Source organism: Drosophila hydei, unplaced genomic scaffold (genome assembly GCF_003285905.1).
Source record: "Drosophila hydei strain 15085-1641.00,03,60 unplaced genomic scaffold, DhydRS2 tig00008119-arrow-pilon, whole genome shotgun sequence".
Taxonomy (NCBI): domain Eukaryota; kingdom Metazoa; phylum Arthropoda; class Insecta; order Diptera; family Drosophilidae; genus Drosophila; species Drosophila hydei.
In genome coordinates, this window is record NW_022045830.1 from 8,962,069 (window position 1) to 8,988,575 (window position 26,507).

The 26,507-nt window shown below is 42.1% G+C and overlaps 2 protein-coding genes across 7 annotated transcripts; both read left to right on the plus strand.

Annotated features, from left to right (window-relative positions):
- The first annotated feature begins 288 nt into the window (after positions 1-288).
- Positions 289-26,003, plus strand: LOC111603603 (serine-rich adhesin for platelets). 4 transcript variants are annotated; one of them, XM_030224850.1, is made up of 11 exons: positions 289-479; positions 541-1,934; positions 1,998-2,085; positions 19,874-20,285; positions 20,357-20,654; positions 22,281-23,028; positions 23,094-23,280; positions 23,360-23,524; positions 24,514-24,850; positions 24,907-25,429; positions 25,870-26,003. In XM_030224850.1, the coding sequence occupies exons 1-11, from the start codon at positions 339-341 to the stop codon at positions 25,909-25,911; spliced, it is 4,335 nt and encodes a 1,444-aa protein (XP_030080710.1). In that variant the 5' UTR covers positions 289-338; the 3' UTR covers positions 25,912-26,003. The 4 variants fall into 4 exon arrangements, with proteins under 4 accessions (XP_030080710.1, XP_030080711.1, XP_030080712.1 ...); XM_030224851.1 differs by having other exon boundaries at positions 24,907-25,172; XM_030224852.1 differs by lacking the exons at positions 24,514-24,850; positions 24,907-25,429.
- LOC111603601 (muscle LIM protein Mlp84B) lies at positions 3,882-8,011 on the plus strand. Of its 3 annotated transcripts, none has more exons than XM_023321260.2 (2): positions 3,882-3,987; positions 6,392-8,011. In XM_023321260.2, exon 2 carries the CDS (start codon positions 6,529-6,531, stop codon positions 7,999-8,001), a length of 1,473 nt encoding a protein of 490 aa, XP_023177028.1. In that variant the 5' UTR covers positions 3,882-3,987; positions 6,392-6,528; the 3' UTR covers positions 8,002-8,011. The 3 variants fall into 3 exon arrangements, with proteins under 3 accessions (XP_023177028.1, XP_023177030.1, XP_023177031.1); XM_023321262.2 differs by lacking the exon at positions 3,882-3,987 and adding an exon at positions 4,964-5,039; XM_023321263.2 differs by lacking the exon at positions 3,882-3,987 and adding an exon at positions 4,975-5,043.
- Positions 26,004-26,507: the final 504 nt, after the last annotated feature.

Genomic DNA, 26,507 nt, shown 5'->3' on the forward strand with positions numbered 1-26,507 from the left:
ACCGGTCCCTGGTATTGTCGTAAATGCGAATCACAGGAGCGCACCTCGCGTGTACGTTGCGAGATTTGCCCCTCGCGAGATGGTGCCCTCAAGAAGACTGACACCAGCGGCTGGGCGCACGTTGTTTGCGCCCTCTACATACCCGAGATTCGATTTGGCAATGTAACCACAATGGAGCCCATTATATTGACCCTCATACCGCAGGAACGCTACTCTAAAAGTGAGTCATGTTTACTGTGCCTGTTCGAACCCCTTACTAACTAGTTTCTATACAATCTACAGCCTGTTACATATGTCTGGAGATCGGAAAACCGAATCGTGCCAATGTTGGAGCCTGCATGCAGTGCAACAAGGCCAACTGCAAGCAACAGTTCCATGTGACCTGTGCCCAAAGCTTGGGCCTGCTCTGCGAGGAAGCTGGCAACTATTTAGATAATGTGAAGTACTGTGGCTATTGCCAGCATCATTACAGTAAATTGGTGAGTCTATACTCGAGTCTCGTTTATTATACGCTTATGCCTTTTTATAAACATATCGCAGAAAAAGGGCGGAAACGTCAAAACCATACCACCCTACAAACCCGTACAACATGACACCTCCTCCGATTCGTGCTCGTCGCCCGAGAAGGAAATTGATTCGACCATGAACTCGGCATCCACATCAGCGACAAGCATTAAGATAACGAGCAGCACATTAGCTGCTGGCTCCACGAGTTCATCGGGCAGTGGAAACAACGTTTCATCCTCATCCAAGCAGCGCAAATCAAATGCCTCTGGTAAATCTTCGCTATCATCTGGTAGCAGCTCTGGAACAGCAACGGGACTGCCAAATCCCACAAGCTCCTCAAGCTCATCCGTGGTTACAAACACTTCAACTGCAGGCAGCTTTCTAGCTGGCAACGGCAGTAGCAGCACAATATCTACTATTAATAACAATACCATGAACAACACCTTAACGGGTTCTCTTAGTGGCAACATTGCAGCCTCAATTCCTGGCAGTGGTAATGCAATGAGCAGCAGCAGCAGTAATGTGACTGGCGCCGGCAGCAGCAGCAGCACCAGCAATGCAATAGGGCAAAGCAATTCGAGCACTAAGTCATCGGCTACCAGCTCCAGCAGCAGCTATAAGGATAAGCATAGTAAAAGCATAGGCAAGCAATCTGGCTCTGGGTCCAGCAAGGAAAAGGATAAGGATGGCGGTAGTAATTCATCGAACAATAGTTTTTCTCACTCATCAGCCTCTTCGTCGTCCTCATCCTCCTCGTCGTCTCGCGAGAAATCGTCAAAGTCATCGAAAAACAAAGAAAGCTCCAAAGAAGCCGCCATCGTTGCTGCCAGCAGCAGCAGCAGCAATATACCCACAAGCAGCAGCAATATGCCCACTGCTACCAGCATTGCGGCCAACAGCAGCTCAAGTTCAACAGCTCATGTATCCAGCAGCGGCACTGGCGGCAGCAGTCTAGCTGCTGCCTCGATCAGTGAACATAGTAATCATGCCCAGAATCTGAGCACGTCGGCTCTGACCAGCTCAACGGGCAGCGGCTCGGGTAAACTGCAATTAACGAGCAATTTGAGCGCGGGTTTCGGCGCGGAATTGCATGCCACAAGCACTAGCAATAGTGGTAATGCTCTAAAGGATGCGTCATCATCCCTGGCCGGCACTAGCAATACAAGCAATTTGGACAGTCTGTCGGGCGCGGGTACGTCCACAAGCAGCACTCTAAATCCGCTTGGTCTCGGCTCCAGCAGCACTAATCTAAGCAGTAGCAGCAGCAGCAGCAACAGCAAGGTACTGCCATCAGTTTCAACTGCAACGTCAACAACAACATCAAGCCATAATCAGGCACCATCGGCTAGCAACTCTACAGTGTCCAAAAAGCGAAAAGTGGACATTGCCAAATCGATTACCAGCATCAACCTGGATGATCACAATAGGTATATAAACTAACTGGAAAGAGAATTCCATGTATTCATATTATTTGTTATCTTCTGTTACAGCTCATTTCGGGATATTATTAAGGATGTGCACGTGACTCTGACGCCACTAACGGACTTCGAGAAGGAAATCGAGAAAAGCTCCAAGCGGGTGAGTCAATTTTTTAGTTTTGTTTATCTCCGCGTCTTTGCATACCGATCCTATAAATAGTTCAGTATAGTGTAGCTCTTGAGTGTTTTTCATCCCGCACTCTTAAGACTTCTGTTCTCTCTTGACGCATTCGCTCGTCTGGCAACAAAGTTGTTTTTTTGAATAATAGTCTCCTAATCTCGTACACTTGTCTACAACTTGTCAAGTGTCTGCTACTCACACAGCCGACAGTCGATGGGAAAGGATGAACCGACTAGTCGACCCGTTTCTATAACCATTTCACTCGCTCGCACTCGACGCGAGTGGTCGACGCAGGCGCTTTGCCAACTTTCGTATCATATTTATAAGTAGAAATGCAATTATTAATGCATACACCTTTCTGAAAGAAGACAGAATATTTATATAAATACATATATGTAAATCGTCAAGCACAAGGTGCGCAACTCGATGTATGTTTAAAATATGTGTGCGCATACCTGAAAGAAATGTTCGAGAAATTCGTGTTTTTCAATAATACCCTCAATATATATGCTTAAACTGGTTGGGAGTATTATTCGTGTGAAGAAATAGGTCTTACAATATACTAAATTAAAAAATTACATATTTTGTACAATATAAACCGAAATCATTAATTAAATATTGTTATTTATATTTACTTAGCATTAAACAAATGTAAATTTCTTACAACCATCAACATATTTATTACTATGTTAAGCTGCTTATAAGCCACTGTTAAAAGTCCTCAGTTGGATACGCAAAGAGCAGTAATGTAATATTTAATGTTAACTAACAGTTCTGTTAGTGACGTCACGTGGGATCTTACTTTATTATCCTATTTGAATGTTAAGCAGAGCTTCTTCAAGTGCTCACTCTTATACTAAGATCAATAGTGTCTTAACAGACAATGTTTATGTTAATTCACATTTTGATGTTAAGTGAACTTATGTTATGTGAACTTATTGTCTGCTGCAAACGCTTTGGTTACACAGCGGAGGTAAGCCAAATTTAAGAAGCGCTTTATATATCTATTCAAGTGTTCCTAAAATTTAAAAAAAATAAAAATTTATTTGTATTTCTTCTGCGTTAGCACGGGGTATTCGCTTATCTGTATTTGTGTATTTAAACCTATTTTTAATTGCTTTATTTTTGTTGTATTCGTCTTCTATTCCATCAATATTCACATAAATGTATTTGCCATTTTCTATTTTTCGATGTGATTGATGTGCATTGACGTGGACCATGCCCCATTAAATTCTTTTTAATATGAAAAATGTGTACGCTGAAATGATGCACTTTAAATTTTAATTAAATGCAAGTGTGCAAGTTTAATTATGTTTAATACTAACATTAAAATACATGAAAAACTGATTAACTATAGATACCCAGTATCTTTACTTACTCTCGACTGCTCAGTTATAATAGTTGGCGTACTTCAATCTTGAATAAATGTTATTACAGGGTATACAAAGACACATTTCTTGCCTTCAGACAAGTAAATAACTCCTGGAAAACTCGGGTAAATCTGTTATTCATTCATTTTAAATGTTGTTTTGATCAAATTTACGGCAATGATCGCATTGAATCTGTCTTATACTATACAACATTTTGATTTGTTGTTCGCCTCGTTGTTGCTGCTTTTATCGTTGTTGTTTGTTGACTATATAGTCATCCCTATCATTTGGCTAAGACGACAAACATCTCGCTGTCGCTATCCGTTGTGCCGTGTGCAGACAGATATATTCTCAGAGTCCACATAGCGCCAGGGTAGCGGCCCCCAACAAAAAGTTGACAATTTTCTAGCCCGCTCAGTCGAAAATCGTTGCTAATCGAAGCCAAAAGGCTCTAACTACAAATTAAGAAAAAAATACGTTTTTTGCGAATTTTTATTATAACGAACGAAAAGTAAATACACCCACATATATATATATATATATTTAAATGTATATATACGAGAGTTTCTGCAATTCATTTTCATACAGATAAAACTCGTGAACAAATATCGGTAAAAAGCTGCCACAGAAAAATAAAATCAAGAACTGCATATGATGAAGTTTAATTATAGAAAATTTGGCACACATTTTGACACCTCACACATGAAAAAAGTCGAAAGAAAAACGAGGAAAAGCGAAGGAAAATAACGTAAAAGAAGAATGTAGCTGGCTCCATTGGGGGAACGTAAAGAAAAAACATTTCCCACGAACTCGTATTTATAGATCTGTTTTTTAGTGAAATAGCTTTTGGCCCAGAGTGCACAGATGTTCTAACTGGCCAGCTAGCCTGGCCTGAAAATTGATTGTGCGTAACTAACGAAATTTTACAACTATTTAGCCATGTGAACGTTTTTAGAGATCAGCCAACACAAATGCCACTTGACCTCTATGGATTAGACCCTGAACAGAGAGTGTAAACAATTTATTGAACAGTTCGTCTTTGCATTGAATTAGCTAATCATGATAATGCAGTTTCCCCAACTCAGATTCGCACAAGCGTACCAAGAATTTTCGCACAACATTTTCGCCCTGTTACCGCATTCAAAAAAAAAGAAGAAAATAAGAGAATCGAACGAATGATGTGAAATGAAAAACTTTTCAAACTCGTGTGTGGCATGTGTGTGTGTGATGTGATGTGTGTAGAACAAGTTGAAAAACCACAGACGCCACTGCCTTGGCTGCTTTTGAGATATACACACACACACACACACACATAGCAGAGCTACGCACACATTCATATTTCCATCCCACTCTCTGGCGAGATATTAGATGAAAATTGTTCCGCATCTAAAGTTTCTCATATGAAACAAAAAAGAAAAGCCAAAATGTTCAAATAAAACTGAAACATGGGAATTCTCAGCGCCGTGTGCCGTGTGCACTCACAATTCTATAGATTAGTTTGCGTTGAGCAATCTTCCAGTTCAGTTCTCAGTTCTGTCGTGTGTGGTGTTTGTGTCGATCGATGTAGGTGCTGTTCCTCCCAATACACATATATTCATATATATATATATATAAATATATATATCTATATATATCTTGTAGCGTGCTGGCTTTTAACCGATATTTGATGTTGGAAAGTTAACAAATGTAAACAGCTTCATTCCATCGAAACCATTTTTAATCCAACTGCATGCATACATATTTCACCCACTGTACAGAAGGAAAAACTGCCTCTGGCACTGGGATAGTGAGTCAGAGTGGGTCGGAAAATGGGTTTGTCATCGGGCAGTGTCCATATTCACCTGTGTTATTTTTAAAAAAAAAGTTTCTCTCAGCTACAGATACACATTCTATAGCCCAAAGTTTTGTTTGCAAGCAACAAATAGCAAATACATGATTTTATTTTAAAGAATTTTCAAATGTTTTCCATTTGCTGTTCATAAATTTTATATATACTCGATGGATGCGTGTGTTTATTACGTAGGTGGGCTTGTTGCTTCTTGCGGTTGGGTAATTTTCTTCTTCAATATAAACTCATTAGCATAGACAATGGACGTGCCCAATGGTGATTTATGACAAATGACAATTGGGAAGATAATCTTCTAAGAAGTGGGAAAATTAGGATCTGACGCACAATTAGTTAAGCCTGCAAACATTTTAGTACTTGTTCTAAAAACACGTATTTGAGTTTACACATCATTTTAGTACATATACTAAAAAATTGTTTAACATTTCTGAGTATTACTAAGCACATGCAATAAACTAAACTAAATTTAACATTAAAGAGGAGAATTGGAGCAGAGGAAATTGGAGTTTTAAACGGATATTTATATGAGATCTAAAACTTACAGGAAATATTTTGGTACATGTACTAAAATACAATATTTAACAAAAACTGCGAATATATCTTAATCTATTAATCAGTTTTAAACAATGCAGTCTACAAAAATATAAAGAACAAATATTAGTTTGGGGACATGTACTAAAATATAAATAATAGACTAGAACAGCTGGAATGGACTAAAAAATTGTTTCATAAATACAATGAACAATTGGGAAATCGAGAATATAGACTTAATTGTTTAGTGCATGTACTAAAATATCAATCAATGCTAAACCTAAAAACAAAACCAATTGAGTTCGTACATGTACTAAAAATATGTGTCCAATAGCTTTGGCAAGAGTTTATGCACATGTTCCTCTTCATCTCATGCAGCATTAAAATCGTCAACGTCATCATCTTTATCAGCACCACTAAAACCACCAAAAACCACCACCACCACCATTGCCACAGCTTTGCTGCAATTCGCTTTCCAAAGTTGCAGCGCTCGAGACGATGCAGGCACTGTATGTTGTTTCTCTGTTTGCACTTTCAGATAATAAGCATATAATATACATAGATAAAGATAATCGTACCCCAAGCCGTGGTTAGAGCTCAATTTGATTGCAATCCAAAAAGGAATATCCGTACCTCAAGTTTAAATACAAAAAAAAAAACAAATACAGTCGCAGAATGCCCCTACAACCGATTGAGTCCCCCAAATGCCCGCGTTGCGGCAAGAGCGTGTACGCTGCTGAGGAGCGCCTGGCTGGCGGCTATGTATTCCACAAGAACTGCTTCAAGTGCTCCATGTGCAACAAATCCTTGGACTCGACCAATTGTTCAGAGCACGATCGGGAACTCTTCTGCAAGGTGTGCCACGGACGCAAATATGGACCGAAGGGTTACGGCTTCGGCACTGGTGCCGGCACACTCTCCATGGACAGTGGCGCACAGTTCCAGAACGGCGATGTGGTGAGGAATGGCGCTCGTCTTGAGCCACGCGCCATTGCCCGGGCACCGGAGGGTGAGGGCTGTCCCAGATGCGGCGGCTATGTCTATGCCGCCGAACAGATGCTGGCACGCGGACGCAGCTGGCACAAGGAGTGCTTCAAGTGCGGCACCTGCAAGAAGGGCCTCGACTCGATTCTGTGCTGCGAGGCGCCCGATAAGAACATCTACTGCAAGGGCTGCTATGCCAAGCAGTTCGGACCCAAGGGCTATGGCTATGGTCAGGGTGGCGGCGCTCTCCAATCCGATTGCTATGCCACCGACGATGGTGCACCATCTATGCGTGCCGCTATTGAGGTGGACAAGATTAGGGCACGCCCCGGCGAGGGTTGTCCGCGTTGCGGTGGCGCCGTCTTTGCCGCCGAGCAGAAACTGTCCAAGGGCCGTGAGTGGCACAAGAAGTGCTACAACTGCAAAGACTGCCACAAGACTCTGGACTCGATCAATGCCAGCGATGGCCCCGATGGCGATGTCTACTGCAGGACTTGCTATGGCAAGAAGTGGGGTCCACATGGCTATGGATTTGCCTGCGGCTCCGGTTTCCTGCAAACTGATGGCTTGACCGAAGATCAGATCAGCTCCAGTCGCCCGTTCATCAATCCGGACACCACCTCGATCAAGGCGCCCGAAGGCGAGGGCTGCCCGCGTTGCGGTGGCGCTGTCTTTGCCGCCGAGCAGCAGCTGTCCAAGGGCAAGATGTGGCACAAAAGGTGCTACAGCTGCATCGATTGCCATCGTCCACTCGACTCGGTGTTGGCCTGCGATGGCCCCGATGGCGACATTTACTGCAAGGCTTGCTACGGCAAGCGCTATGGACCCAAGGGCTTTGGCTACGGTCATGCTCCCACTCTGGTCTCCACCAGCGGCGAGTCCACCATCCAGTTTCCCGATGGCGGTCCACTGAATGGCCAGAAGACATCTGGCGGCTGTCCCCGTTGCGGCTTTGCCGTATTTGCCGCCGAACAGATGATCAGCAAGAGTCGCATTTGGCACAAACGCTGCTTCTACTGCTCCGATTGCCGTAAGTCTCTGGACTCCACGAACCTCAACGACGGACCCGATGGCGACATCTACTGCCGCTCCTGCTACAGCCGCAATTTTGGACCCAAGGGCGTGGGCTACGGCCTCGGCGCGGGCGCTTTGACAACGTTCTAAATGCCTTTCAGAATACCTTTAACTTAACCAATAATCCAATATTATCCAGCAACAATCGTTCCGATTTAATATACTTGTTTTAATCTATCCAAAAAGAAACACTCTTAACTTAACTCCATCCGCAATGCTAGCTAACTTAGTCTTCGGTTTTCCAACGATTTTTTGATTGAACGAAATGCAGAAACTGCTAACGTTTTTGTCTTAGGTTATGTGAGAAATAAGCTTTATGGAACAACAAAAACAAATGAAAAATTTCACACAAAAAAATAAACAAAACTTAAAAAACCAAAAAAAAATTGAAGTTGAGAACTTACGAAAAAACATAAAAGAAATAATACGAAATTAACTATCGAACGCTAACTAACGAATCAAGCAGCGACGAAATGGCACAGGCAACACAAAAATATAAAAGAAAATCATAAATTTTGAAAACATTTATTATTATTATAATAGAAACAGCAATATAATGCAGGCTAACAGTGCGTTACAGTGGCAGCTAACATTTCGATTGACAACTGTACCGCACAGAGACTAACAGAGCACGAAGTGTAGACGGAGAGCTGCAATCGCTTATTTTTATTATTATTATCTATTTCGAATATGCTCCAATATGAAAGCAGAGATATACTATAGAGCTATTGCTCCTATGTTTATGATTATGATAAATGATAAATGATAAATGATAAATGATAAATGATGATGATGATATATTTATGTATATTTAGCTTATTTAGTTTATATGTTATAAGAACTTGCGAAATCTTGATGATATTTTTTTCCAAATATTCGGTTTCTTTTTTTCTAATTCTAATTCTAATCCATGAGCAATGTTTGGACTCGCTCTATATACAACACACACACACACACAAACACATTATAACATCCAATAATATATGCCCCAGTGGGTTCCATGGAAACAAATCGAATGTATTTTTTTGGAATTTCTTGTTTTCGAACTTTGCACTTAATATTATTATTCGTATTATTTTTTTAATTAATTGGCTATGTCGGCATACCTGTATCATTAAGTTTTAGTGGGTGTTCGTTTTCTAGTCTTGAGAGAGATTGAGCCATCCAATATGGTCTATATTTAGCTGCCGACCGATCGACCGACTTCGTGTACAAAATAATTGCTCAACATTCTCTGGCTATACTTAAGTGTAGACGTCGGCAGATATATACATATATCTATATATATAATATATTTATATATATATATATATATATATACTATTTGTATACTCAGAGTTCTCATTTCGGTTGCTCAAGCATGTTCCATAACCGTATTCGAAACGATTTTCTAAATATAAATATGATGCTAATATGCTGCATTTCAAGAGAAAGAGAGCGACAGGGAGAGAGAGAGAGGAGAAATTTTTGACTGCTGAGCGTAAAAGCTTCCTCTTGAATTTTCAGCTTTTCACTCAAGAGATCTTATTGGTTTCTATCTCAAAATTCGCTCAGCTCTTGAGTTATTCCTTAAAGTTCTTTTCTAAAAGAATTGGGATATTGGAATTCCTTGCCTTTTCTTATCACCTGAAAACTTTTCGAAAAATATTTACAAATCTTTCCGAGCTGATTCCATACAAAATTAAACGTCATATATACCCTATGGACTGAGTGCGGTATGTTAGCTGTGTCAGCTCTTTTGCTAAATAATGCAAATATTTATAGTTTTAATTAAAAACAATTTTTTCTATCAATCAAAAATTGTATAACAATTTTTAGAAATATTAATACTGTTGTATATGACACATTGCGTATACCCCATTAACATTAACGAACTCGACTTCAACTGAATATGGTATTATCATATGTAAATTTTTATATAATATATTAAACATATATATTTAAAGGTAAAAGAAAAGGAATGTATTCGGTAAATACGCTTTAAAGCTCTTTATCTAAAACAAAACTTGCATAGCTTATAAAAGATAATTAACAAAACTGATGCGAATATGGAGCCTGTTGCCTTGATCACGAGGTATCAGATCTACCTGAATGTTTTTATACATATATATATCTATTTTTGGTTCGTTTTATACCCTGTAGTCATAAAAAAGGGTATTATGGATATGGATCCGACTATTCAAACTTCTCATAAGATCGATAACCAACAAATGATTTAAGCATCAAACTTGAATGATGTTATCAGACACCTCTTTATAGTTAAGGTACATATATACTATTCTATATCTAATTGTTGTTCTACCATCTTCACGCCTGCCGTAGCGTATCTGCTAGTCGATCATATTCTCCATTGCTTTGCGCTGTATTGGAAGTGACGTTGACCACGAAAACAAAAAACAGTTGACGTTGCCATGCCAGCAGGCAGCAGCACACATTCATTCGATGCCATATTTATTAAAGATATATTATATATTAGAAGGAAAAAATGTTTTCAGTAGCAAAAATAAATGAAATAAATTGTCTGAGGTCGTTTGCAGCCAGGTGTGTGGTTCGATATGCTCAATACGCTCGTTGTTTGCGCTGTTCGATACGTAGCTATGCTATATTTTTAGATCCATCCACCTAGTCAGCGTCTATTTTTGAGTGATTCAATTTTCAAATTTTTGCACATATGACACATGCGAAACGGCTCTTAACATATTCTGATTGATAAACAACGCGGATGACTGTCCGATGAGCTCTAAATATAGTTTATATACATATACGTATATATAAATATGTAAATTTCCCTTTTGGCTTTAATTAATCTCTAATATCTTGTGATCTGTGGCGCGAATGGATTTATGCGTTGTTGAAATATGTATTTATACTTTGTATATCTTGTGGAGATTTTGATTATGAAATTTAGATAAATTATCTTGAGAAACATACGTGAGCAAAGGGAACTACTGATTGACTCTGAAAAACTGATTTGTAATTTGATTGATACAATCTGATTTAGCCTTGACACATTTATTACTTTGATGAACTCAAACCTCTATCGATTACTTTTACGTGACTGCATTGCATTTAATGGCCACAAATATCGATTTCACATTACCAAAACTTCTCATAGAGTGGGACCAATGCATATTTGGGGCTGTTTTTCAAGTTGGTCACACTGCCAAATTACAAGTTATAAAATCAAAAGCGCAATTCATTATGTTGAATCCACCATCAAAAGGCCATACAAATAATACCCAAAAGAACGAACATTAAATACCCTCACATATATATTTAAAAGGGTTTCTATACTACAAGCATATTACATTGAAACCGTTCTTTAGGAAGAATAAACAAAATACTGCAGTTTCGGTTGATCTCATGTCATATAGTGTGACTCTATTGACTGGAACAAGAACTTTTTGCCTATATAAAAAACTCTAATAACTGCTACTGCCTGTAAGTGTATTAGAAAATATAATAATCATAAACGGAAGGACCTCATGCTGTGTTATTTGCTGTTCTGTGGTGGTGGTGGTAGTGGTGTAGCCGTCGTCGTCTTCTGTGCTCAACGGGTGGTGGGTGATAAGTTATAAATTTGTCACCCGTAACTGTATTCAATTATAAGTGCTTGTCAAAATTGATATTCGACTATGGCTCTCTCTCACACACACACACTCTTATACTAGAGGTATAAGAGTTGTATACACAATGATTTTATGCTCTCACGGATTGCTGCGTTTATGACGTGCCGAAAGCCTTATAAAACTATCATTGTCCCCCTGGCTTAACTGATTTGCTCTCTTAGAAGTCATAAATATAAAACAGTGACACAAATTTTTCCGAAAGCAATTAAATTTGGTTGTTTTTTTTTTTACACCACCCAACTGAGTTACGGTAGACCTTCGGTCGGGTTTACCCGTCAGCAAAATCAACACCTTTTTGGCGGTGGGTGCGTAACGCGACAGTCGGCCTTTCTGCATTTGTCAAATTCATAGGCACGACACGTGTGCTGTGTGCGTTTTATAGTCACACACATTACTTTAATAACGTAACGTGAAATATTGCTCGATTGGCATGTAGTTGAGTTTTAGCAATATCTAAGCGGAAAACTGTGTTAAAGCACAGGAAACGATAAGCATATGGCAACATGACCATTTATAACTGTTAATGCTCTGTGCAGCTAATCAAGTCTTCTCTCTGTTAAGTAATGAACAGAGAGAAGACAGAGCTTTGACAGTAACTCTTCTCAGTGTTATGAACTGTTCTCACCCACCAACTGAGCGTGCTTTAAGTGGGTGTGGGTGTGTATGTGCATTGTAAATATTTATTTGACTGTTGACATTTTTAATAAAATTTGATCTTTGAAATATATTTGTCTAACCATGGCCACTTTATGCATTTTTGTTTATTAATATATATGAGTCGTATGAAATGAGTTGATTTAGTGCCGCGTGCGAAGCTGAAACGTGGCCTGATCAAATATTTGCACGCATTAAACCCTGTTTACTCCTTGATGTGTGCCTGTTGCCCTTTTTTGTCGGTGAAGTTGAATGACCTAAACGGAGCAGACAGAAAGCCCTAATACGACCAGCACCAATACCAGCCTCAGCCCCAGCATCCAACACCTGCCTGACTTGACTTAGTCTGCTTTGGCCAATGTCTGATGCAAATGCATTATAGCATATTATATGGTTTAAATTGTCGGGTCTGTTAATTAAGCATGTCATATTGCTGTCGCTCGCTTCAGAGTCAAATTTCTTTGTTGTCACAGCAACCGCAGAAAGAAAAACAACGACAACAGTTGAATATTAATATTAATTTTCCAACTTGGTACGTTTCTGACAATCCGGCGCCATTATTGCGCTCTTTGCCACCTTCTTTGATTTGATGACAAGCAATAGAGCTAGTGAGCGAGCAGGGAGCGCGGGAATGGAGCACAAGCGACTCACCGTTGGCTATGCAACGGCAATGTTTGTGTGCCGTTCCCATTTTCCAGTCGCTTTGCGTTGTTTGTTTTGTAAAACAGGCACGCTCAGTCGAGTTGCAGCTCCCCGTGTTTCTCCTCGTCGCCAGGTAAATACCACTTAACATTTTTTTCCTTACGACTTTTTCCTACCCCATGATTTTTCGGGCTTTGTATTTCCATTTATTTGCATCACAAATTATGCTACCTCTCGCTCTTTCAACTCCAGTTGCAAATAATCTTCTTCTCTTTTATTTATTGCCAATTGCGAACGTCTGGTGGTCGCAGGTTTGTGGGTCTCAACTGCATGCACCACCTCGTTCTCCTGTAAACATCGTCTTACAATTCAATTATTTTTCATTTTCCTGTTTTGTCTTCTTCAATCGCCGTCTGGCTCAGGCAACAGCAGCAGTAACAGCAACAACAACAGAATTAACCTGCATGCAGCACCCGCCCCCGTTGACAGCATTGCATAAAGCACACGAAAACATACGCAGATGCGAGAGCGAACGAAAGAGAGCGTGCAGTCGATATAATCATTGTTGTTCTTGTTGTTGCTGCTGTTGTTTGTTAGTATGTTGCAATGAGTACTCTCTCGCTCTCGTCTATTTGCGCTCACGCGCAGCTAAGACTGTTCCCAAAAGATGTGAATGGCTGGGAACAGTTCATCAGATAAAACATTTATAAATATTAAGCACAATTAAACGAGCAAATGATTTCCGAGCTTTTTCTATTATTTGTTATCATCTCTTTTCTCATTTTGTTTTGCTAAGCTTTTCGTTTTTGTGGTTTTCGCTTCCTGGTTATTTTGACGTTGGCTGTCTGCATTGATAACATTGTCGTCACTGTTGTTGTTGCCGTCTTTATTACAACATCAACAACATTACGACATTCGCTGTGTGTTAGAGCTTGCATTTATGTTGATATGTGCATATGTATGTGTGTTTGAGCGGCTGCGAAAGATTCACTTTTATGCGTTCTGCTTCGTGTAGCACTGCCCAATCAACATTTTGTCCAACGACATCATTGCAGTTCAAATAACATTGTTTATTTACATATACCATTAAGTAGCTGTATCAATTACGATACAAAATGTAATCTAAACTATAATGTCAATATGAACACGTATAAATATCGTATTCGCAAACAAAACTTTACGTGATTAAGAATTTTAATAAGTTAAAACATTGTATTGCTTGCTTAATGTTAGATGAGTGGAAATTTCTTCAGAATTGTTTCTGTTGGGAAAATTATTATAATTAACAATCAAGCCATTGCATCACTAACTAAGCCTTATCGTTGTGCTTTTCACTTTGCTCTCTGGGTGACGTTTTTCCAGTTAACTTTTGCTTGCTCTCTGATTTGTCTGAATGTATGTATGTGTGTTTATTTTTATGCTGTCGCCGAGTTCGAGTTCTTATGCGCTTCATTTTGTTTTTGTACACGTCGTTGTCGCTTGTATTGGTGTTGGTGTGTGTCTGGTCTACGTGCAGACATAACATGCAATATATACATACATACATACGTCAATAATCCCTCACTGAAAACCGGCTGCAGATAACAACAACAACTGGGAACGGCGCTTTCCTCTCTCACATAATGCTCGCAGACCCAGTAGGAAACTTACCAATGAAGTACACAGCCCTCTTGCAGTTATCGAATTGTTTATAATACAGATAGAAATTTAGAAATACAAATGCATATGTAAAATATATTATAGTATATGAAACAAATTCAGTTAAACATACTAACAGGAATTGTAGGGTGAAATGAAGCTCTCATTAAATAAAAAATAATAACATGTTTGATGATAGTACCAATATTTATAATATATATAAAATAATAACAAATTCCTAAAACCCTTAACACCATAAAACGAACTGTAAAAAATAATAACGTTATAGTAACCATAAATACATGTACACACAGCATTCTAAAACGACCACCATGCTGTACAGAAAAAGGTACATATATTCAGAGGTAGTTTTCCCACTGGGTCTTGTTTGCGTGTGCTACTGCAGCAACAAAAACCGTCGACGGAGAGCAGAGTTTAGTATAACTCCGCACGGCCAGCAACCCACAACGCTGTCGCGGCCGCCGCTTGTTCTGGTTTTCGTCTTTTAAGTTGTCGTTTTTTGTGTATGCATAAGAAGTGCATGTGTATTCGTTTTTGTGCATTGTTGCAAACCAGGCATTTGTAATTGTTCAGTTTTGTCGAAATTTGTTAATGTTTTTACTGCAAGCACTGCAAATAATACCAATAAAACGCGCGTAAACTGTGCACCATTTTATGGCCTTCAGTGTCAGCCGTCAAAAGTTGTTTTTCTTGTATGAAAACTGATCAAATATTATCCGTTCACGTGGCCAGCCAAGCACATGTTTTAAACTCTGCCAGAAAAAAGCTAATTTCTAACTAAAAGAAATTCAATTTGTATATTTTGTGTGGAGCTAAAAGAAGAAAATAAAACGATTCAAAGAGTCGAATGTGTTGTGTATGTGTGTTGTGTTTAAGAGCGAGCGAGAGGGAGAGAGAGAGCGCAGCGCGTCTTTTACGCTAACAGAGAGTAGGAAAGAGGGAGAGCCAGCCAGCCCAGTCGCCGCCACGCAAGTTATTCACCCCGACAACAACAACAACTACGGCTACGCACACTTTGTCAGTTGGTTCTCACGTATGCGCGCCGTGATTTACGTGTGTGCGTGTGAATGTGATTTGAAAATAAAGAAGAATAAAAATAACAGCCAAAAAAGCATTCAAAATAATAATATTGAAAACGAAGCAACAACAATTGAAACAACAATAAGGGAGAGCAAAGAGAGAGTGAGAGCGGGAGCCACAAAGTGCGAGAGCCGAAAGCAAGACTGAGATTGACACTAAGACTATGCCTGCCATCCGGCTAATCACAGTGGGCACACAACAAAATTGACGCTAAAAGAACAGTCAAAGCACAGAGAACGTGAACTTGGCTTGCAGCCAAAGGAAACACAAGAACAACAAAAGTACAGAATAACAAAAAGAAGTTCAAACTGTGATCTCTCCAAAGGAAAGACACACACAAACACACAGATAACAAAATGATGATGATGGACACACTGGACGCCCAGCCCATGGATGTGGCGCCCGCAGTAGCCGTGGCAGCAACAACAGTTAGCAGTACGCTGGACTTCACGGCCACCATGGTGAATATGGCCGCTACGGCGGAGAGCAATAACAACAACCATATCGAGATGGCCGATTACAAGGAGCACCGCAAGAACAAGAAAAAGAAGCGCGAAAAGCGTGAAAAGGACAAGGAGCATCGTCACAAGCATCGCGAACATCGTGAGCACCGCCGCCATCGGGAACGGGACAGAGATCGCGAATCATCCCATCACCACCACCAGCAAAATGCGCACCATGCCAACAATAGCCAACACTCGACATCCGCCTCCTCATCGCCCTCGTCCGCCTCGACAACGCCATCGGCTACCATTGAGTATGTTGGCGGCTCGGCGTCAGCGTCGCCTTCATATTTGGGGGCCAGCGGTGGCGGTGGCGGCGGCGTCAGCAGTGCAGGAGCTGTCGGAGGAGGCGCTGCTGCTACCACATACCCGCACAATTTAAAAATACGTTTCCTGCTCTCCGGGGTAAGACGCCGAAGCGCATACACGCCCAAATTCTTTCCAATCCATGTCTAGTTTATGCCACAAATTGGCGCCCTTGTTGCCAGCATGTTGCAACTGCAACTGTGTAACGGTTCGCTATTAAGTGTAGATCTATTTTGAGAGCTTGTTCGTCTTATCCATGATGTGTCATCTGGCAGCTGTTTGTTTTTTTTTGAACTCTAGTAAAAACACTTGGAGCGAAAACTCCTCTGATAACTTCTACCTTTAATACTAACTTCATTCAGAACACGTGAAGAGCAACTTGAAGCTCTTGTGCTTCACTGTTTGAACCGTCTTCAGTATGCCTATTCCTGCATGGCTTATATATATTCCGTAAACGAATTGCCAATCAAATTGAAAAGAAAGAAATTCATCAGGAAAACTCTTTGAATCTTCATCAATATTTAATTCAGCAATTTGGTTGGAATGCATTTCGACCCGTTGAAAGCTGATACACCTGATGCATACACCCCTTTTGTGTAAGGACAACAGTTTGGAGTCCTTGAATACGACAATTTGCATAAGATATGCGGGGCATTTGAACCACTTTACAGTTTGTACAATTGAACAAACTCGTTGGCACTTCATCAATAATTGACGTCGCATTTATTTCGTGTCGTGCAGCTGCAAGCTGAGAGCGGTCGCACCTGCCACCTGGGCAAGTGGCTCAAAGAAGAAGGCGGTGCAGGCGGCACACTTGCAATTATAATAAGGAAAGACTCCAATTGGTCAGAATTGCGTCTAGCGCCCGGCGATTATTGATTAGCTTAGTGTGGCATGTGGCATGTGGCATTAAGTGCTGCAAACAGGGGACGGGGCAACAACAGACAGCTGTTCGCCTTATCCCTTTACGTTTGGCGCGCTCAAGGATAATGCCTGTCTGTATCCTGTGCTTGTGCCTCAGCAGGCTCTCAGCCTAGTTTACGACAGCTGCCTTCTGGTCTCTGTGTGTGTTTGTGTGCGTGTGCGTGTTTGTGTGTGTTTTCTACCCCGACTTTATTGTGTTTTTGCTGCGGCTGTTGCTTCCTGGCAGCTGATTGATCCTGGCTTCGATCTTATTACAGCTGCCAGTTATGTATCCCGTCTTCTTCATCTTCTGCTCCTTCTTCTGCTTCTACTTTCTTGCCCTCGTTTCAGGAGTCTCAGGTATGCGGGCCAGTTGCCTTCAGTCTTGTTCCTTTGTGTCGTGCTCTGTATTGGTATTTCAATTCGCAAACAGGACCTTGCTAAACTGAATTCCTTATGACGATATTTTTATTTATATAGAGAGACAGAGAAAGAAAGAGAGAGAAAGATTCTTACATATTTAAGTTAAGCCTATAACAATTTAATAACATATTTTGGATTTGTTCTTCACTTAATTCTAGAAGAAATGTTTGGGCTAATAATAAATATATATTTTAGATGTTGTAAAAATCTCTAGTAGCAAATATGTATATTTGCAAAAAATTTTAAATGAAATATTTCTAATTTTGCGGCAGATTAAAGCCTTTCATGATCAAGTATTCAAGTTAAATTATAGCTCAAACTACTTATAACTACAATAGAGTATTGAAATTCTTTTAATGGTTTATTTCTTGAGCTCTTTCATTGCTTCTACCTGGAGAAGACAAATTCAATGTCCTATCTAAAAAACAGCAGAGGTTCCTTGGGTTGCGCATTGTTCAAATCGCGTTTGGTTGTTTTTTGTTTTTTATAGTCATTTATTTCAATTTGGATAATTCAAGAAATTTCGCGATGTGCTCGGGTTGCGAAATGTACCAGGACAACCCTTTGCTGTGCCCCGATCGGAGAGTGTGAGCATGTGTGCGAGAGAACGAACCCTCTGTGAAAGCTACTCAGACATACGCCAATATAATATTTATAGTTGGTATTTGGTTTCCGGCTGTCGCTTTTATTGAATTCGCAGTGGCTAGGGTCTACGAAAAAAGTTGTACAACAATTGAATTATGCGCGGAAGTACAGTGAGACCCATTTGCAAATGCAAATGCAAAGCACGCAATCGACAAAGGGGTTGCTGGGATATTAGCTGCTGCAGCAGCAGCAACAGGATAATCGCTTTCAGTAATGGCGGATATTTTTGGCCAACAGCTGCTCGGATCGAAATTCATAGAAACGATTTGTCTACAGTCTTTACGGCTTGTTTTTTGCGTTTTCTTGACCCAAATCTAATGAGGCGTGAATGTTTTTAACAGAAATTCGACACTTTTTATTGCATTCAGCAACAGGCTGTATTGACAGCCAGGCAGGTAGGTAGGTAGGTGGCAGTGCGTTATATGATTTGTGACTTCTGATTGGAGTTGTTCGCATTGCCACCAGGTGGCAACGCTGTGAATAGTTTCTGTCTACGTGACTACAATACTACAACAACAACAACGACTATAGCTACTGAACCCCCACCACCCAAATAAACAACAACGCTCTCACGCATTCGAAGCGAGAGAGCGAGAGAGTGGGAACAAATGAAAGGGAACAGTTTGTTTTGGAAAAGAGCGCGACTCCATGAGAGAATGGGAACGGCTGTTCACAACGTCTGTTTTTTGCTCTTCATTGTTTCGTGCATTAGCTGCACAGGCAACATTCACTGCCCGTTCTAAACACACTCTCACACACACACTCACACATATATATCGCTGCATCTGGCAGCATATGGGAAACCACAAAATAACAAAAAAAACTCATCCATTGTTGCAGCACTTCTTGCCCTCGCCGAGTTTTGACAGCGGCTGCTGCATTTTTCTGACTCTGACTCATTTTATTACATGTTGCTGCCGCTTTTACCATTGACAGCGACGTCGACGCAGCCGATAAGCTCTGAGTTGCATTCTATACATATGTGTGTGTGTGCGTGTGTGTGTTTGTTGACTGGCAGCTTTTATAATCTATATGGAACACATGCGGCGCCGTTGGACCCCCTTCTCAGTAAAAAGCAACAACATAGTGGTTGGGCTTTACTTTGCTTTGATTGTCGGTGTCTGTTAACAGCCGGCTGTTACTGTCCAATGTTAATGTTAATCTTGTGTTTTGATTCAGTTTGTTTTTCTTATGCTTTATGTCTGTAAACATGTGTGTTTACATGCCGCAATTTGTGGCCGGAAGTGTCGACACGATTCTTAATGGCCACAGCAAGCAACAGCATATGAAAAAAAAGGCACAACAACTAAGGGTATCAAGAGTTGTCAACGCCAGATTACATCTGATGATCTGATGAACGCGGACTTTAGAAATAAACTCGAGCATTTGCTAAGCAAGAACTTAGGCAGTTTCTTAACCCCTTTGACCTCAGTTACTATAGAAAAAGATTTCCCTATGTAAATAGTTAATGTATAACTAAACTGAACTAATCTAGTTTCCATATTTAATCAATTGCAGCAACGCACTGAATTGAGTCCACCCACGCATCAAACATCCGCCACCGCTGAGGTGAATGCTACATTAGCCACCAGCGTAACGAGTGCAACGATAGCACCAAGTGGCACGACGATAGCAACCACGGCGAGCACACCAATCGCCGCCACCATCTCCACCAGCAGTGTAAGCGGTTTAGCAGGTGGAGGACCCATTGGGGGCTATGCAAAAACAGAGGCAAGTAAAACAATCAGCAGTAGCAGTGGCAGCAGCAGCAAGCATGGCAACAGCAGCAACAAGGACAGCAGTAACACTGTCTCCAGTGGAGCAGCTGGCACCAGCAGCAGCAGCAGTGGTGCGCCCAGCTTGTATGTTTCGGTGCCGTTGTCGACGGCCAATGTACCTGGCATCAATCTGCCCAACAACAGCAGCATTGGTGAGTTTGGCAACACCAGCGCCCAGTAAAGTAAACAACATGACTCTATCAATTGCTTCCAATCCACACAGATTCGCACCCCACTCAGGCGGCCCAGTCACCGCTAACCGCTGGCAGCACATATGCAACGGGCACAGGATCAGCTGCGACAGCCGCAAGTGCGGCTGGCAGTGCGACCAGCTCTGTTATACAGCATCAGAGCGGAAAGTCGTCGCCAGCATTGGGCGGTCTGGTGAGCAGCAGCGCCAGCACGGTCAACCTGACAGCCACTACGACGGAGAGCGGGAACTTGAAGATCAGCTTTGAGAAACAGACGACTCGTGTGCAGCAGCTGCAGGAGCAGGAGGCGGCACCGGCGCGACGCAGCAGGTAAATATTGGCAAGGTGGCCAAATCGAAACTCACCACGGCAAATTCACCATATGCTGCAGTGAACTAAGTTGCCCATGCTCATAGCTTACAAACACACAAGTTGTTTCCATTAGTTTCAGTTGTGTTCTGTTGTTTTGTTGCGTTGGTTTTATTACATTTTCAGTTTGTTCACTAGCGAAAGCCAATCACGTCCTGCGTTCCCATTTATATATCTTTGCATATTTTACTACCCATACCACACACACACACACGCACACGCACTCATCTCGCCAATATTAACTCACATACTGCGCTCTCTAAAAAAAGTTACTCTCTTTCTCTCTCCCTCTCTCTTGCTCTCGCCTGTCATTTTGCTTTATTCACCACATTGCAATAAACCAAAACCCGCCACAAATTTACTACTAACCCCAACCACAAGTAGATCGCGCTCTGGTGAGAATGGTAATCATCATCACCACCATCACCCAACTCACCAAACCCTCCACAATCACCACCAAACATCGCAACCACAGCTATCGTCGCAACAGCAGCAACAACAACAACAGCAGCAACCGCAGCAACCCCAACAGCTGGCACAGCAACAATCGTTGCTGGCCACCGCATCCTCCTCCACGTCCACTTCATCACTGACCACGCCCACCAAACCACAGTCGCGATCGGGCAAGAAGCGCGCTGCTGCACTCAGCAAAAGCGAAGCAACAGCTGCAGCAACAGCAGCAGCAGCAGTAGCAGCAGTATCTGCAACAGCCGCAACATCAACAACAACAATGGCAACAACCTCAAGTGCAGCAGCATCCGGCCCAAACACAGTCGATAAGCTAAGCCGCAATAGCAGCGGTAGTCGCCATAGTTCGCCCCACTATCGTGCCACGCCCACACCACCGCCGCAAGCTTTGCCGCCGGCGAACTCATCGCCGGTAGTTATGTTGCAGGCTTTATCCTCCTCTTCCATTGACTCACCACCGGCAACAACTCGCAATACGCGCAATCAAAATAACAACAGCAACAATAACAACCACAGCCATGTTGCTGCCACTGATCAAGCCGGTAGCTCAACATCCTCCTCGTGCTCCTCCACTTCCTCAATGTCCTCAGCCAGTGGCAATGCTGTTATCAGTCTCTTAGACTCGCCGGTTAACATGTCCACACATCCCCAGCAACATGTTACTAGTTATAATAGTAGAGCCACCAATAGCAACAGCAACAGCAACAATGCAGTTAGCAACAATGCTGCCAAGCCATTGAATAAGAAAATGTTGCGAGCGCAACAAACGCAGTTGTATCAACAGCAGCAGCAACAACAGCAGCAACAACAACAACAGCAACATGTTAATTTAAGCAATGCACCACCCGCTAACGCCTCCTCACCCACTAATCTTAGCTCAGTCAATAGTCAATTTGCCCAGTTGCAGCAGCAGCAACAGCAACAATCACAGCAGCAACAGCAACAGCAACAATCACAGCAGCAACAGCAACAACAACAGCTTAAGCAGCACCAAGATTTAGAAATTTTGCAATTTACTAATACAAATACAAATGCTTCTTCCATGACGACAACGACAACCACAACAACCACAAACAACAACACGAACAACAACAATAAATCAACATCAAAATGCTACAGGACACCCGATCTCAACATGGCGAGCAGCTCAAATAGCATCTCGACAGCGACAGCAACCACTACCAGCAGCACCAACAACATCAACACCACCGGCAGCAGCAGCAGCAGCAACAGCCTGTTAAGCATCAACAGCAACATGAACAGCATTAACAGCAGCAGCAGCAGCAGTGGCGGCCTCAAGTTCAGCTACGAGGCACAAACGATCAGCACTCAGTTGGATGTGCCCATGCTGCCTGTTAGTGCCATCAAGGACTCGCCGCCGAGCTCGCCAGGCTCGGAAATCGGTGCCGCTTTGCACACGGCAATAGCAGCGCCAATTGCTGCCAGCAGCAATGTGCGTAAGCGCGGCCGCAAGGCCAAGGAAGCGACATTGGCAGCGGCTGCAGCTGCGACAGCTGCGACAGTGGCTGCCACTCAACAGGATCTCAAGGATGTGCGCATATTGCAAAATGGCATCGGAGCTGCCATCGTCCCAGCAAGTGCACCCACGCCTCCCGCGACGCCTGCCACAAGTGTGACGAGTGGCAGTGGCAGTGGCAGTGGCAGCAGCACTGCCTCCAGCTCTTGCTCTAGTAGCTCCATCATAGCGCACACAGCCACCCATATGCTGGGCAATCATGTGAATCCCAACAGCAGCGTGGCCCAGAAGCTGTCCGAGCAACTGCACATGGAGGTGCAGGATCATGCCATTTATACGACCGAGTCTATGACTTCCCAGTTCGCCGGCGTGCCGTTTCCTGGCAAGCAGGTAATTACCAAAATCAATTAGTTATATCGGCTCATCTGACTGATTTGTCTTCTTTTATTTTCCAGCGTAATGCCAGCGCCGCGGTTGCTGCTGCGAGTAGTGCAACGCCAGCGCCTAATCCGCTCCAATCCATGTTTGGCGGCGGCGGCATCAATGGCAACATGCCCATACCACAGAGCTTGGAACAGCTACTGGAGCGCCAGTGGGAGCAAGGCTCGCAGTTTCTCATGGAGCAGGCGCAGCATTTCGACAGTGAGTATGGCTAATCCCCAAAGACAAGCGAGAATCGCGAGCGAATCCACTAAAACTCTTACTTTCCTCCAAAACGCAGTTGCCTCACTGTTGAACTGCCTGCATCAGCTGCAGAGCGAGAATTTGCGGCTCGAGGAGCATGTGACCAGCCTAATAGCACGACGTGATCATTTGCTGGCCGTCAATGCCCGCCTCCAGATACCGCTCAACAATGCAATCAACAATACCAAAGCCGAGACACATGGTAAGTAGTGGCATCCACTCTTAGTACTTGGTGTCGGCACCCACAAACCCACACACACACACTCATACACAAACAATTACAAATACATGGTTAACGGAGGCGCCTACAAACTCAATTTAAGTTTTTATAATTGTACATATATTAAAAAAAAACAATAACATTAACAGTCTATGTTATGCTTGGCGTTGCCAGACCTCACACTAATGCTACAACTGACATTTCTTATATATTATCGCATTAATTATATTAATTTAAGCTCAACTGGGTACAAGTGATCACTGTACATAACATAATTTATAAATATAATGAAAAAACAACAATTGAATTAAAGAAAAGAAATCTCATCGTTTCTAAAATAATGAAAACTTGTACAAATTATATATATATAGCTTACAATCAGTTTTCTAAACACGTACTTAAAGCCAATTTTAAGCTTATATAAGTTTTAAATGACATTTCCTATTCATGTAACGGACAGAGCTACTTTTACTTTACTCAAACTATGATTAAAATTAAGTTATTTTTATGCACAAACAAACGCAATCGCAAATTTTTCCTTATTTTATTTATTTTTAAAATGAATAAAATGTGTTTTATAAACCAAAAAAAAAAAAAAAAAAAAAACCAAATGCAAATTATGTATTTATTTAATTTGTGTTTTTTCTTATACAAAGTTTGATCGAATTCTTCATTTGCTCACCTCGTCCCACTGTAAACGCCTAACAGGGGCTTGGGCGCTTTAACAGCGGCTGCTACTGTTCAGTGACAGCACGTTATCATTTGAATCTAATCCCAACTCTATGCTAACAGAATATGTTGCTGTAATCTTTAATGTTAACTGGTGAAGTTTATTGGGCATTTTGTACAGTCGGTTATTTTGCTGCATGCAACTGAGCTACACACACAATCAAGCACACAAAACAATACTTCACAAATTAACAAGTGTGTAAAGAGAACAACTTGTACAACTTTTGCCGTTTTCACGTTAGCCTCTACAAACAGCAGCAGCAATAATAACAGCAGCAGCAACGCTCTCCATGCTGCCACAACAATTGCAGCAGCCGTTTCGTTGGCCACAACCGCTATAAACACAACAATACCAACAATGGCTAACAGTCGGGCTAGCAGTGCCGGCAGCACCGGGAGCGTCCTGGAGTTTCGTGGCAGCAGCAGCAGCAACAACAATAACAACAGCAGCAGCATCAGCAACAGCATAAACAACAATCCCGCAGCCTCTAACTCCAATGCAATCACGTCTGCAACAACAACTCCAATGTCTGCGGTTAGCAGCCTGCCAATGAGCAATACATCAAACTTGGGCTTAAGGTGAGTAATGAAACACCTGAAAATGAAACAAAGTCATTGTTAAATCTCTTCATTAGACACGTCGCAACTTCCCACGGATCATATAACAGTAGCGGGAGTAGTAGCAATATTAACGCTAACAGTGTCAGCAATAACATGCACACACCACATCAACAGCAGCAACAACAACAGCAGCAGCAGCAGCAACATGCAACGTATTTGCAATCTCAACAACAGCAGCAGCAGCAACAGCCGACGCATTTGCACCATGGCAGTGCCGCTGTTGCCGCTCATATGTTGGGCGTGGGCGTGGGCATGGGCCCGACTGCGGCAATTGGACGAGGTGGGTCAGCTACAGCGATTGCTGCAACCACAATAACAACAATAACAACCACAGCAGCAACAGCTACGTTGACAACAACAACAGGCAGCTTGCAACACGGTGGCGCACACTACGCGCATCCGCATTCGCACCACCCACACCACTTTCCTAGCATTCAAGTTCAGTTGGGTGCCGGCGGCGTTCACGTTGATGATTTGAGTAGCTCCTCCACCTCTTCCTACGCAGCGCAACATGCGCTCTACAGCACGCATCACCAGGTAGTGTGTGCGTGTGCGTGTGGGTGCATGTGTGTATGTGTGTGTGAGTGTGGTTGTGTGTGCAAGGAAGTTATAGCATTTTACTATTCGTTGATACATACATACATACATCTAACTATATATATCTATATATATATGTATCTATCCAATATGTGTTGTTTAATGTTTGTATCATTTTGATTTTATGCCGCCCCATCATTATGTATGTTCACATTCATTCAATATTTCAACCCAAGTTCATGTGATTTCTTTTGCCCCCAACTGCAAGCGCCTTTCTCATCCAAATTATACTCTGCCAAAAAATTGTAAATGGTAAATTGTTTGTTGTTTTTGTGTGCCAGCGCTGAAAGATAAAATAAACTGTTACTGTTAAATCTATCTGTTGACCTTACAGCTGCACTCTCATGTTAACTAACATAATGTTGTGAACTCTCTTACAGTCCCAACAAAGGCGCGACGATAACCTCGCCAAATCTAGCTGAAAGTCATATCGTGAGCACGAGCAGCAGCAGGCCCCGCATCCATTGAAGAAGAAGCCAACACTGGCCAGACGTATCCGCCCGACCAATAGCACCAACCAGAAAACAAAGCCACTGATCACCAACAAGCCCAAAACCCATACATACACCAAGCTAAAGCAAACGGCCGTTAGCTTTCAGAAGCTACACCACAATGAAGAAGACGATGTAAGTAGTGCGTGCAGCTTCGTTGGAGAAACCCATATTGAATAATTTCCATCTGTCGATTTCAGCTCAGCAGCAGTAGTAGCTCCTCCACTTTTTCATCATCCTCGCAACAACAGTCGTCGGTGGACTACGAGGCGGAGGATGAGAACGAGGACAAGCAGCGCCAGAGAAGGCACAAAGATGAGAACGATAGCCTAATACATGTGCAGAACTTTCTAAAATGCTTTGGTGCCAACGCCGCCACGCTGAAGGCAACAACATCAACTATTACAGTTGGAACTGCAGTCTCAGCAAAGGTGACCACAACATCGAGTTCTGAGCTGCGCAGCTGGCGGCAAACGCATCGCGCAACACCAGTTGCTGCTACCACAGTAGCAACAACAGTTGCAGCC

What these genes read in the sequence shown, in the direction of transcription:
- LOC111603603 (XM_030224850.1), top strand. Translation starts at nt 339, where the DNA reads ATGCAGTGCAACAAGGCCAACTGCAAGCAACAGTTCCATGTGACCTGT. An exon ending in TCGAGAAAAGCTCCAAGCGG is followed by an intron (nt 2,086 to 19,873) that starts GTGAGTCAATTT and finishes AATCAATTGCAG; the next exon opens with CAACGCACTGAATTGAGTCC. An exon ending in TGCCGTTTCCTGGCAAGCAG is followed by an intron (nt 23,029 to 23,093) that starts GTAATTACCAAA and finishes TTTATTTTCCAG; the next exon opens with CGTAATGCCAGCGCCGCGGT.
- LOC111603601 (XM_023321260.2), top strand. Translation starts at nt 6,529, where the DNA reads ATGCCCCTACAACCGATTGAGTCCCCCAAATGCCCGCGTTGCGGCAAG.